Source organism: Alligator mississippiensis, chromosome 2 (assembly GCF_030867095.1).
Source record: "Alligator mississippiensis isolate rAllMis1 chromosome 2, rAllMis1, whole genome shotgun sequence".
NCBI classification, from domain to species: domain Eukaryota; kingdom Metazoa; phylum Chordata; order Crocodylia; family Alligatoridae; genus Alligator; species Alligator mississippiensis.
The window spans coordinates 19,296,058-19,310,192 of record NC_081825.1 but is presented as its reverse complement, the minus strand read 5'-3'; the positions used below and the strand labels follow the sequence as shown (position 1 = coordinate 19,310,192).

Sequence of the window (14,135 nt, the reverse complement as noted above, 5' to 3'; positions counted from 1 at the left end):
CCTCCATCTGCACGTTACTCCCCAGTTAGCCGGGGCACAGGGTGCCTCAGTGCAGAGGCTGCTTGCCAGCTAACCTCAAGCTGAGGCACCCTGCGTGCTCCAGCCAGCCCTCCCCTTCCCCCCACTCCTCCCCAGCAGCACACTAGCGGTACAGCCCCTATGCTGAGACACACGGAGACAAGGCAGCAGGCAGCCCTGGGCTAGCTGCTCCCATCTCGAGGCACACTGCACCCCAGCCAGCCCTCCACAGCTGCCTGGGGCCCAGTGTACATCAGTGCAGGGGCTAGTTAGCCTCTGCTGAGGCACCCAGTGCCCCAGTCAGCACCCCCCTGCAGCACGTGGAGCAGCAGGACAATGTATCCTACTGCAAAGCACACAGGCAGGGGCGGGCGCTGCAGCACAAAATAGTGGCAAAAATGTGCCGCTACTATTTGGCACGCTGCAAAGGCATGCCTCTGCTCACATGGACTCGGCCATGGATTTCAAATAGGAATCCACAGCACTTAAACATGCTCCCCTGCTGTGATCCTTCTGAGTTCTTTGCAACAGAGTTGCTCTAGTATTACTCTGTAGTCACAAGATGAGTGAAAATGATGAGCTGGCATTTTCCAAGGGCTGCCTCAAGTCTATCGAGGGATGCCTTGAGTCTAAAAAGTTGAGAACCATTGTTCTAGACCAGAGGTTCCCAACACCTGGGCTGCAAAGGGTTGGTTGCCGGTCTGCAGGAGGGTTGGCTGCTGGATTGGAAGTCCGGAAATGACCGGCATACTGCAGACTGGCAGCCAATCCTTTTTTATGCCGAGTAGAAGGAAGGGTTGGCTGCCTGCCTACAGTATGCCAGTCACTGCTGGTCCGTGGTCACTTTCGGTCCGCAATTTGCCAGTGCGCAGCATAAAAAGTTTGGGAACCCCTGTTCTAGACATTAAGACCTGCCATCCACCCCATTTTCCATGTGTCATTGTAAGTAAAAATGAGCAAGCATTCTTAATCCCCCACAGAAATACCATTTCCTCCATATCTTGCCCCCCCAAAATGTCAGGCACTTAAATACAGATTTTCCAAGGGGTCTAAGGGCACATCTGCATGAGATGTTTATTGTGCAGCAGACTAATTAGCCATGCAGTAAACATCTTGTTTTCTACATGTGCACCCCTATTAGGCTGGAGTTAACTAATTCACTCTGCAGCAACACAGTACTTATAAATACAAGTAGTATCCTGCTGCAGAGTGAAAAACTCTGCAGCAGTACATGTATAGACGCTGCCCTGGCTGGCTGGGGCATGAGGGTGCTTCAGTGTGGGGGCTGCCTGATACCTAGCCCTGCACTGAAGCACCCTCAGGCAGCCAGCCCCTCCACAGCACACCGAGCCAGGGAGAACAGCCCCCCTGCCTGCTGGGGCTGCTCAGACCCAGCTCAACATGCTGCGATCCTGGGCACATGTGCAAATGGTCTTCCCAGAGCAATAAACTCCAGTGCAATAAGCACACCAGGGTTTCTTACAGTGCATTAATATGCACGTGTAGACATGCCCTAAGGGCCTGTTCCAACCCCCATTAAATTCAATAGGAATTAACCACCCTACTCCTTTTGAGAATCCCAGTCTCAATGCTTATCTGCACTGATATTTTAGTGTGGCGGTCTAGGCACTCCATTTTTGTTTCTCCCCAAGATGTTACAATGACACTATGTCCTCCAGACATGCTGAGAAAGTGGTAAGAGCTTGATGATGAAGTAGGAATATTTTTGTGGGAATTTAAAGGAATGTAAACCCAACTTTAAACTGAATAATTCATTACAATCTTAGCTGCAAATACTTTTAGTGGATAACACAGATAACTGATGACCTTGGGAAATTTATGGGAAATCACACATCTTTTTTTAAAAAGCAGCAAGCTAATTATCTACATACTTCTTTATAAACCTTACAAAATCCATATGAATTTTCATTTCTACGTAGGAGAACTTTTACAATCTTTGCAATCTCCTATGCCTGATGAAGGGTACCTGTGCCCAAAAGCTTGCAAATAAAAGACATTTTTTTGTAGAGCAACTAGATAGTTGCTATACTAAAAGATATCACTTCTGCCACGAGTTTTGATCCTGTTTACAAAATCCTACTGTTGCCTGTCCGTGCTGTACGTATTGTAGCAATAACCAGCAACTGAGAGAACCAAAATATTCCATTTGACAGCACTGATATCATCTCCTTGTGTTCTAATTATACATTATCAGGAATACAGCATGTATGTGTGCTTGGAAATTGCCATATGGCCATAATGTCTGCATGTTGGGCAAACTGACCTGTTTGTTTTGATACATTGCAGACATCCACCAAAGCTTTACATCTCAAAAAGCCTAGCAGATCCCAGTTCTTTTTGAGAAGGTAAGTGCTTTGTCTTGATAGCCCAAATTGCAAAGAAGGAATCTGAAACTGAAAGCTGCATGATTTGGGAGAAGATTGAATTCAACCTCGTTCAGCTTTGAAGTTGAAAGTGAATTCAGCTCTCATGCCAATAGAAGCAAGGTAGCTCTAAGCTCCAGTTCCAGACTGAAGAGGTATGAGCCTTCTAGACTTCCTTACACTGTACGATAAGTCTTATACAACCTGCCATTACCAAAGACCCTCAGTCTTGTGACCTGCAGTCTTGGTCTGTGCTCTCCTCAGCACAGACTATGACTTGTGCTAAACTGCCTAATACTTCTGCTACATGAAGAAACCTTTAACAAGCACCGTTGACACCACAAATCTGATGCATCTGAACCCTAGCTACCCTTGATTAAATTCTGATCGACTGACTGACTCACCCGGGAAGTCCACTGGCTTATTCCAAAATTGGATTTGGCCTGGTATGTCACCAAATAAAAGCAGAGCATAATGCTGTAAGTCAGATCGCTCTCAGTCATAGTGTCAATGCAACGGAATTGGATTATGTTTCCCTTACTGACCTAAAGCAGCTTACTAAAATATCTTATTTTCATTTGAATGCATTTCTGTAGATATGAATGCTGTAAATATGTTTATTTTAATCTATAATTTGAGTTTCTACCACATAATTCATGAGCATTGATGGAAGTTACAAACACTTATCAAATCACATTACACCCTTCACGCTGGAAGAGTTATACATTATTTTTTCACAAAAAATGCACAAGATCCTATATTAGTTCCTTTCCTTTATAACTACAATTATAGTTTAATAAAACATTTCAGTAAGAGCCCTCTTATTCTAAAGGCAGTAATTATAACGAAGTTCAATTTTTTAATGATACACACTACAGCAAATCCCCCCATGTCTAAAATGCTAAAAGATATTGAGCTTTCCTATTCAAATTGGACACTGTAAAATTAAACATAACATCCATGTAAACCATATGCCATCTTTGGATGGGAGAGATTTGATTTGCTTTAAGACATCTTGGTTCTTCAAGTAGAGGATGAATAGAATTGCAAAAGAATTTAAGAATGTATGTTGGAAATGAATAAAGGAAATGTGCTTGGTCGTTGTACTATATGTTAATCTTCTAAAAATGTCCAGTAGCATTAGAGAGGGCTACAGTGGCAATAACTACTTTGATTTAGAAAGTACTAATAATCAGTGAGAATTATGAGCTGTTATTAACCTTCCTCTCCTAGTGGCCTTTATTATTATTATTATTATTGATTTCAGGTGACACCCAAATATCCCCATATATCGGTTCCTGCTAGAGCTGTACAACAGACACGGACAAAATCCTTTTGAAAGGTTTTCCTTTTTTCTCTCTTTCTTTGACAAGTTCCTGTGGCAGCCCACTTTCAATGAGTGTTTCAGATACTTTTGCAGCAAGATTACATAACAAATAAAATAACAAATATGCAAAAGTTACAAATACTTACACACACCTACATATAAATGCATACAGACAATATCCCCTTACCCACCTGGTTTGTGCATCTTCAGACACTTGCTTTATTGGAAGTTCTTCTTGAACGAAACATGAAAATGTGCAGACCAACTAAAATGTCTGGTTTCCCAAACCTAAAACTGTGGTATGCAAATGGATTCCTCTGTATGTTTTTGTTCAAATTCCTTCCGTCTCCCCTTCCCCACCACCCCTCAGTCTGAATGCTGCTGTCAACTGTGGGATGCATGGACAACTTGCAAAGAGCCTGATATAAGGGATGCACATAACTGGCATGAAATAGCACAGACTGCAGCAACCACTAATACGAATGTGCAGCCCAAGTAGATGACAAGTGTCAGGATACACTGACTTCCCAAGATCCCAGCTACTGAATAAAGCTGTTGCAATTGAGAATCCTGTATTCTGGGGCCTGTAGTCTCCATGGGCTGTATACCCCTCTTAAAGATTAGGGTTGCTCTTTAAATCATACATGACCTTCAGGCTGTATTCTAGCCACTTCAGGTTTTTCAGTGTTGCTGACATGAGAAAAGATATTAAACTGCCATTTTTTTCATGAGCAGAATTTGGTGAATGTTCCCTCCGTGGAATTAATACTCACCTGGTGGTTTCATGTAATATTGCTCAATATCAGACATGTCCGTATGCAGCGCACAATCGAGATAGTTGAGGATAACTTTTCTACTGAAGTAGTACCTCATACCCATTAGAAAGATGGGCAAACAGCAGGTCAGCAGCAAGGACTTGGTCACAACAAAGCATATTACTATGGAGATAAGGAAGAGAAATAAACGATACCTGTCAGAAAAGAGAATTTAGTGTTGATTTCGGAACACAAACCCATTAAAAAAAATCATCACAGACAAAAGCATATTTGTATTATATCAACAAGAGCTCAATTTGCATTTTCAAGATAAACATAGTTCACATCATTTAGTAACACATCATTAAAACTAGACCATTCATAAAAAATAAGCTGCATTATGATTCCCCCCATCTTAAATTACCTAGACATTTCAACTTGAAGGTTAGTTCGTTTGATGAAGAGCTCCTCAGATTTAACCTGCTCCAATTCTACAGTCCTGCAAGTGTCATCACGTCACAAGAACACCAAAGAAAGATGATCTCTGGATTAAGGTTTGCAACCGCAGCTCAAAGCAAGATCTGACTGCATCGCCAGTCCCTGCAGATAAATCCGGGCACCAAAACCGTGGTATCCAACTATGGCTTTCCATCAAGACAGTATCAGAAGGGATACAGCTTTGTGGCTAAGCAAGATGCCCAGCGCAAGCAAAGCAACAGAAAGGTGCTTGTTAATAAATCATCATCATTTTGGGCACTGGGAGATTCGGTTGCAGATGATCTGTAAGGGGCAGCAACTGCTCAGCTCTACCCTGCTCTGCTTCAGGACCAAGAAGCTGCATAATGCGGGGCACTTGGGTGCTAGAAAACCAGGCAGCGCCGAGATGGCTGCTTTAGCCACCCGTCAGCAAGGATGCTCCAGCCCCAGATCAATGGCCTTTGCGGCAGGCGGCAACAGTGCAGCTCCCAGGGGCCAACAGCATCTGAACAGCGTGTCTCCAAGTTACCTGCCACCCTCCGTCCTGCCCGCACAAAGACCCTTAGCTCTCCTCAGCCCACGAGGCGGAGGAAGGAGCCATTCCCGCCGCAGGGTCAAGGGACAGGTTTTCCTGGGCAGGGCCGGACCCTGCGCCCGCCGGGCAGCGCCTGCAGGAGGGCTCGGCCCTGTAGGGACTACAGGGACTGCAGCGCAGCCCTGGCCGCACGCTGCGCGGCTGTATCCAGGCGACGCTAGAACCCTCCGAACGCGGCCCAGCCGTATCCAGGCGACGCTGGAACCCGGGCAGAACCCTCCGAACGCGGCCCGGCTGTCGCCAAGCGACGCTGGAACCTGGAACCCGGCTCCCGCCCGCAGCCCCGCGCCGCTCCCATCCATCGCCCGCCTCCCCCTCGACCCGCGCGGGGCTGGGAGAGGCGGAAAGGCGAGCCCGCCGCCCGCCCGCCCGCCCGGTCCCTCCCCTGCCCGCAGCCAGGGATGCCCGCACCGCTCCGCTCCGCGCCGCGCCCGCCCTCCGAATCCGCATCCAACCCCCCGCCGAGCTTCCCCGGGGGCTGCAGCCCCCCCCCGCCCCGGGACGACCCGCTGTCCCCGCCCGCAGCCGCGCCCCCGGGTCCCGGCCCGCGGTACGTACCGGCCAGCAGCCCGTAGAGCAGCTGGGCGAGGGGCTGGCTCTTCAAGCCCCTGAAGGCCGTGTTGGGGATCCGCTCCATGATGCCCTCGTAGAAGATGCGCCGCGCCGCCGCCTGCTCGCCGGGCTGGATCTCGCGGATGTACGCGCCGTCCTTGCCCAGCTCGGCCGGCGGCGCCGCGCCCGCCAGCGAGGGCCACATCTGCGAGGAAGAGACAAGGACCGCGTCTTTCTTGGCTGCCGGCAGCGCGTCGTGATCCTCCGCCACGATCTTGGTCTCGCAAACCATCCTGGGAGACAGACAATGCATGCAACGGGCCGGGCGCGGGGCGCGGGGCGGCGGCGCGGGGGGTCAGGGCGCACGGAGCCCCGCGGCGGGCGGCGGAGGAGCGCGGAGGAGCGGGGCGGCGCGGGCGGGCGGGCGAGCAAGGAGCTGCGCCGCATTTTGGAGAGGCATTTATAACGCGGCGAGCCGGGCCGGGTCCCCCCGGGTCCTAGCGCCCCTTGCATTGGCTGCCCGGGGTCACCATGTGATCGGGGGCGGGGGAGGAGCGCGGCTGCTCGCGGAGGGTCCGGCGTTTCCTCCCCTTTGTGCTGACTGCGGCCGCGGGGCTGCGCTGCGCTGCGCTGCGCTGCGGGGCGGGGAGCGGAGCACGTGCCCCGGGGGGCGGGGGGCGCCTGGCTTGGCCCCCCCCCGGGGGAGCCCCTTGCTCCGCGCATCGGCTGAAAATCCCGCGCAGGGGCGCTGCGGCCAGCCTCACCCCGCTCGGGGACGCCCCCCTCGCCGGGCTGGGACCCCCCGCGCCCGCCTCGCAGCACCGGGGCGCAGGAGCCCGCCCGGCCCCGGTGCGCGCGCAGGTGGCGCTGTGCGGGCAGCTGCAGCAGCGGCAGCGCGCGCAGGTCCCGCGGCGGCGCCTCCCCGCTCCGCGCCATTGGAGGGACGCGGCCGAGCGCTCGAGCCTCTCCCGGTTTAAACCGGCCGCATCTGCTCCCCCGCCCCCCGTCCAAGCATGCGCCTTGCAGCCTCGGTGCAGGTAGCGGCCGGGAGCCTGGCGGAGCGCCCGCCGGGCTCGCATCCCCGCCCGCCCGAGGCTCCTGCAGGCGCGGGTGCTCCGAGCCGCCCCGCGCTTCCCGGCCCGGCGAAGCCCGCCTGCCGCACCAGCCCGGGAGCCAAGGGCATGAGCTGGGGGGCGGGGAGGAGTAATCTCCAGGCGACGCAATCGGGAGAATCAAATGTCAGACTTAGCGCTGGGGCTGGCAGGTCCCTGCTTCTGTTGCCAGCGCGCGCTAGAAAAGCCCGGTCAGCGTTGAGTGTCCGTAGCTGAAGGACTGGGGGGCTAGGAGCTGCATGCCTGAGACCGCGGCAGGTGCGTAGAAGGGACCTGGGAAGGAACCGTCCCGTCCCAGCGCAGGGCAGGGCAGGACTGGCCCCCCACGGCACCTCTTTGCATGCTGGCATTGCTTCTGGTTTTCGGGTAAGGCTGCTCTGGGACCCAGGCGGTGTCAAGAGCGCGCAGCAGTGAGCATGGCAGGGTGACTGGATTTGAAATTCCCACCAACCATTTCTGTTTTCTTTTCGACTGCAGCCAGGGCTGGGCTGTTCGAGCAGATGTTCAAAAAGTTTGGAGCATAATGGCCGGCGATGCTTTGGTGTTATGGTGATCGGTGCGTTCATCAGAGAATTGCGGGAGTCAGGCTGGAAGGGACTGCCAGAGGTCATTTAGTCCTGCCAGAGGCAGGATCATCCCTGTTCGAACCATCCCATACAGACCATCATCTATTCTAGATTCTATACAAGAGGACCCTCAACCCTGATGACGCAGACCTAGCTTCTGAACCTACCATCCCTAAAGCAGGGGACCCACAGCAGCCAATGCCTTGCTTGTATAAAAGGTCGTTAATACAGGCAGGAGAGATCCCAGGTAGAGCTGCACCCCCTGCTACAGAAGAAGCCCCAAGCCCCTGCAGTTCCTACCAGTCTGACCATGGGGTAAACTTCCTTCCTGACCCCAAATCTGCCCAATCAGTCTGACCCTGAGCAGAGGGGCAAAACCTTTTAGCCAGGAACCTCTAGCTTTAAGTCCCAGCAGAAGCAAATAGATTAGAAATTGATTAACTGAAACAGCAAAGCCCATCATCTCAAGAGGTGAGACTTCAAACTGGTTTAAAATTAGCCCCCCTGAAAGGAGTTTCCTCTCACGTGAGAGAGGTTTTCAGAGTGTAGTGCACTTGAAAACTTACCTGTTTGTTATTTCCCACCCTCAAACAGAACAGTCACTTTGAATTCTTTTTAGGTGGTGTGAAACTTTGTATCCCCTAAGATCCAAAAATTCTTATAATCCAAATAATATTTCAGATAAACGTTTATTTGCCTTTTGATTTAGAATGCTACACGCTAAAGGTAGGAGCTTCATGTCTTAAACATTTAATTTAAAACAATACTTAGTGCTCATTTCTGTAGGTTATAAAGAAGCCATCCAGCTATTTCACTTTTTTGAGATAACTCCTAGTGTGCAATTGGCGCTTAATAACCAGTAGTAAAATCTCATCCCATTCTTTCTTACAAAGTTAATGCTCTCAGTATATAGCAATCACTGAAGCTTCTGCCAACCATTTATTTTTCCTCTGTGAGGACTTGTCTCCTGGAGTTATTACTAATAAACTCCATGTGTGAATATTCTTATCCCAGGATAAGTATGCCCATGGATAAAATTAATCAAGAATAACCCCATGTGTAGTTAAGCCCTAAGGCAGCAATTCTCAGCCAGGATGCCATTGGGTACTGCACAATGTTAGCAATGTTAGACGCACAAAAATGATTCATAGGATGAAACCAGAATTTTGTAACGGGATCTATAGTATTAAAAACTTCCTAACCTGTTGTGATCTTTTTTAATTCTTTGCAACAGAAGGATGCTTTATTATTTTTCTGTAGTAAAAAAAAGGTGAAAATTAAGGGCTGACATTTGCCAAGAGGTGCCCTGAGTCTATCGAGGCATGCCTCTAATCTATTGTGCGGTGCCTTGAGTGTAAAAATGCTAAGAACTGCTCTCCTAAGGCCTTATATGGCATGCATTGCTTCTCAGTATCTCAAGAACATTACCTAATTTATCCTTGTAACCCAAGTTAGAGAAGTATTGCTGCTCTTAGTTTACAGGTCGGGGACTGAGCCACAGAGAAATCAAGTGCTTTGTCCAGAGTCCCGCAGTGAGATGGTAACAAGAAAGATATTTAATCAGAATTCCTGTGTCGTGGGTCAGGGCCTTCATCACAGAATTGTTCTTTCTCCCTTTTTTTAAAGCCAGGCTTCCAGATTTCACTAGGAAGTGGAGGAAATCAGGAGCTCTGATTGTGTTGCTGAACTGCGGGAGAGAGAGGAAGGAATTAGTGAAAGAGCAGGCAACTGTGACTGATTGAAGCAAATGTCATTGGAAATTAAGGGCCGAGTCCTTTTCTCTCTGAAATCAATTACAAAACTCCAGTTGACTTCAGTAGAAGCAGATTTGAGCCCAAAGAATAGAAGGGAAATTGTTAAAACAAGTCTTTGGCAAGCCAACTGCTTTGCCAGGGGCTTTACATATTTAATAATGTAGTTGTCATCTCAAGTCACTAAGCATTTTTCTCTTACTCCTCTAGAACCTAAGGCTGGATCTCCCCAGATGGCGTGGCCTCACATTGAACCTAATGGATAGAACTAATTTAATTAAAATGGACATTCTTTTCAGAATCTTGAATTTCATGCAACTGCTCGCAACCCTTCCCACTGGTTGGTTTAAGAACTAACACGTCTGGATGTTTCTTGTGTTCCTCTGACAAAGCAAGAAACCCAGAACCAGTTGGAGTAAATTATGCAAGGTTCAGGCTGGGGAATGTTCAGAATACCTGGATGTTCCACCCAAGGAAATTCACAATTGGGTGGCCTTCGGCAGGTCTATTTGGGACTGATTTTGATCTGAGGTACGCATCAATCCAGTAAGGAGTCCACTGTCCCCTTCTTAATATCCTATGGGAGAATCAGTCCACAATAATCTGCAGGGCAACCTGTTCACAGGAATAATCATGAAGCTCAATACTGTTCTACCCCACTCAAGGGAAATTCACTTCTGCATACATCAAAGACCTTCTAAACCAGTGGTTTGCAACCTGTTTAGACTTGAGGCATACCTGGATAGATGGAAGGCACCCCTTGGAAAATGCAACTGTTAGTCTTCACTTATTTTTGACTACAGAAAAACTATGGTGCAATTCTTCTGTTACAAAACAACTCCAAAATACCACAGCAGAGAAGAATGTTTTTAACACTGGATTCCTATTTGAAATCTCTTGGTTTATCTTGAGCATCATGTTTGCACACTTAATGCAAATATTGCATGGCATGCTTGAAAGGAGCTCTCCTGCAGAAAGTATAAGCAGCTACAATTATTTAGTCTTCAAAGGCTCTTCCACTTAGTTTTAAAGATTAATCAATCTAAAGCAGAAATTGCCATATGATATTATAAATGCAGAAACACTACATCTCCCCTTTTCCATTACCTGTTCTCTGTGCTCTGGGAGAAGCGATCTCTTGTATCCTTAACAATTTCTCTAGCAGTAGGTAACCAAGGTGCATACAGAGATTGACAAGCCTCCATTTTTAATTCGAATGTGATTTCTTTTCTCAACACTACCAGACTTGGTTCACAGATCTGAGTGCCTTCTCAAAGTGCTTACATTCGACATATCCACCAAACAACAACCATTGGCCTGAGAACCTAAGCAGAACAGACACTGCATCCCCAAGTGACTGTAGAATCATAGAGAAGTCGGGCTGGAAGGGACCTCCACAGGCCATCTAGTGCAACCCCGTCCAAACCGTCCTATACAAACCATAATCTAAACTCTAACTAAGACTACCATCAACCTTGACACAACGCAGACCTAACATCCTAACCTGACACAGTTAAAATAGGGGAACCACAGCAGCCAATGTCCTATTTCTATGAAATGTCCATATATGCTCAAGAGACCCTGAGTAGAGAGCACCACCCCCCACCACTACAGAGGAAGGCAAAACCCCCTGCAGTCGGTACCATCTGACCATGGGGTAAAATTCCTTCCTGACCCCAAATATGGCCATCGGTCTGAACTTGAGCAGAGGGGCAAGACCCTCTAGGCAGGAACCTCCAGCTCTGGTTTTAGCAGAAGCACTGGCACACCTCAGCCCAAGTCCCCAGCTTTGGCTGTATCTATAGCATGCCTGCTCCAGAACCACTGGTGACCTTGTACCTTGTATGTCACCTGTGCAGGACTGGGAAAGAAAATAATTGTACAGGGATTGTTGCTCTGTTCTTTGGTGGGATGCAAGAAGTTAAGGCAATTACTTTTGTCTCTGGGGCTTAATAAATCCCTAGTCTAACCCTGAAGGGAGAAAGATTAGTGACATTTGCTTTGCAATAAGTATTCTCTGTAGAACTGCCAGCCTAACTTTTGCTAAGATCAGTTCATGCCTTTATCCTTCTGAAATAGATAAATAAGAGTTTAATGCAGCTCACTGCAGAGAATTCTTTTGGAATCAGAGCCTTAATAATGAGGTCCTGTCTGTTCCATATGCATACTAAATAGCCCATGGAGAATATGGATTTGACCGAGATTTTGGGCCAAAATGTCTCCACCTGTTGTTGTTCTGCAATATACAGGAGTAAAATTCTTGCTCAGTTGAAGCCAGTAGAAAAAACTGACATTGACTTCAGTTAAACCAGGTTTACACCTTGGGTCTTAATCTGATTGTTCTCTTTCAATCTAGAGGACAATAGATTTCATGGTGGCCATGTGTCTACAGAGCCTGAAGACAATGGCAAAGTGTCTATTGAACTCAAGTGAAGTAGGAATGAGGCAGTGGTTTTTAGGGCAGTTTGTCTTTGGGTTGTGGATTCCTCCTTACCAAGACCTGTGTATGTTCCTGGTAAATAAATTAGATTGCATCAAAGAAATACCTTAGCCCACCACCCATTTCTCCTTCAAACTGGAATAACTAGCAGGCCTCCAATTTTGCCTACCTAGTTGGATCAAAAAGTGTAACGTTCTTATAAAAATTGCTGCATTGTGAAATGTTTCTTTGGGGATGTACATCCCTCTGCTGACAAGACTTCTAGCACATTCCTGCCAGACAAGGGAAACTGAAGAGTATTAAAGGCAGTTGGCCAAAAACTGGTATTCTAAGAAAGTTGATTAGACTTGGGAAAACTGATATTTTCAGCGGACAGTCTTCAGGCTGGGCACAGGGACAAGGTAAAATCCAAAATAAACTTACATAAGAGGAAAAGGGCATAGCCTCGCAGGCAAATGCAGCCGTGGGTGGCAGAGGTGAAGATGAACATAGTGTTTTAGCAGAAAAGGGGTGTTTTGGTGACAGAACTAACCAGGGTCAAAGAAGGCAACCCGAGTGGAAGGATTTGATGGTCCAGAAGACAGACAGCTGTACAGAAGGATCCTGGACCCTCAGAGTACCTGACCCCTGCCCAAAGAATACTCCAGAGTGACGAGGAAACAGAAATAGGGAAATGTCTACAGGGTTTATCATTCGTGCTGTTATGAAAAGAGCAATGATATTGTCAGGATCTCTGTGCAAAGTCTGTTTCTATCTATTTGCTTGCATTATCACATGCACCAAAAGAGTTAAACTGTAGGCCAAAGCACCCACAGGGCTGGTGTTCTGGAAGAGGGTACATTTAACCTGGGAAGGAGCTTGAGCGGTCAGAACAAGACTCAGGAAAACAGACTGCTGTACAGTATGTCCCAGCTCTCAGAAGAGGATGCTAGGCAGATAATTGGCTCCTCAAGAGAGGCCTAGAGGCCCCAAGCCCATAGAAGTAACTGGAGTCAGCCTGGACTCTGGAGGCTTAAAGTACACTAGGTTCATTGGGACTGGGAAGTGCTCAAGCAAAGGGAGTTCAACATCTTTGTGACACTAAGTAATTAAAAATATTGTTACCTTTACAACAACAGCAGGGGTTTTAGATCCTGGCAAGGGGCCAGAGCCAACCTGAAATTGTAGTTCAATGTTTCCATGTACCTGAGAAAGAACATTGTATGGGTTTGTAATGATCAGTCATTAAATTATTTAAGGGGCTCTAGAAAAGATTGTGTTCTTTTTTTAAAGCTTATCCCTTGTATTCAGTCAGGAGAAGGCTTTCTGCCACGCTGCGGACAGCTTCAAAGCGCTGCTGCTACCTCCCTTCACTATTACACTTCAAACAGCATTTTTCCCTCAATTTGTATTATAGGAAAAAACCCACATTTTAACGCTTTATAAACCTGCTATTTACCTCTGTTCATTCCACACACATTTAAATCATTTCTTGGTCACAGTGTGCTTGGGAGCATGTCCAGTAGCTGAAACACATCAGATTAGTGATCACGATGTATAAAAATCACAATGGATCACTTCAATCAGAGCATATAAAAGCTCCTTCTAATGAGTTCTGAACTGTTGCTTTCATTCTCTCTCAATATACATGGCACTGCTGATGCAATTATATGAAGGGGTTTGATGTCCCATGTTTTTTCAGAGTTCCTGGTGTGGAACAAATGGCAGGAGGCTCACAAAGGGTTAACACAATAGCTAATGAAGAAGGAATTCTCTCCAGAGAATAAGCCCCGTATCTTTCTGGTTTGGGGTTATTATGCACATGCATCTTGGGTTTTGCTGGAGCTTGTATGTGTGGTTTGCCTAGCTCTGCCACTTCAAATCGTCAAGTGTGTGGCTGCTGACTTGCCTCCAGCAATGATTTAAATGCCCACATATTTGTCAATGTGGAATGCAAGTACAGCCATAGGGGAAGCACCTGTTTTTTTCCCTGATATGGTCTGGACTCAAGTCAGAGCTTATTTTTCCATTTTTTTCTGGCATTTTTATAAAATGATACCAGGTGGGATTAATCTTTGCATTTACACTGCTTCTTTCAGCTAAGGGTTCCAAAGAACTTTACTGACAGTTGACAGATGTTGTTGTGTCCATTTCACGGATGGTAAAACCGAGAGCATGA

General features: G+C 47.6%; 1 protein-coding gene and 1 long non-coding RNA gene across 4 annotated transcripts in view; one reads left to right on the top strand and one right to left on the bottom strand.

Moving 5' to 3' along the window:
• NAT8L (N-acetyltransferase 8 like) overlaps positions 1 to 7,268 on the bottom strand; it is a 58,990-nt gene extending 51,722 nt beyond the window's left edge. For 2 of the 3 annotated variants that reach the window (XM_059721494.1, XM_059721495.1), the window contains exons 1-3: positions 6,873 to 7,268; positions 6,115 to 6,313; positions 4,503 to 4,667 (exon numbers count right to left, since the gene is read on the bottom strand). In XM_059721494.1, the coding sequence (XP_059577477.1) occupies positions 4,503 to 4,667; positions 6,115 to 6,313; positions 6,873 to 7,187 (679 nt within the window). In that variant the 5' untranslated portion in view covers positions 7,188 to 7,268. Of the gene's footprint in view, positions 1 to 4,502; positions 4,668 to 6,114; positions 6,839 to 6,872 lie in introns of those variants that run through there. The other variant, XM_006271919.3, reaches the window with a different exon arrangement.
• Positions 7,269 to 7,402: 134 nt separating this feature from the next.
• On the top strand, positions 7,403 to 13,228 carry LOC132248492 (uncharacterized). The gene is made up of 2 exons (XR_009459686.1): positions 7,403 to 7,586; positions 7,698 to 13,228. It is a non-coding gene; the product is annotated as an uncharacterized LOC132248492 (long non-coding RNA).
• Positions 13,229 to 14,135: the final 907 nt, after the last annotated feature.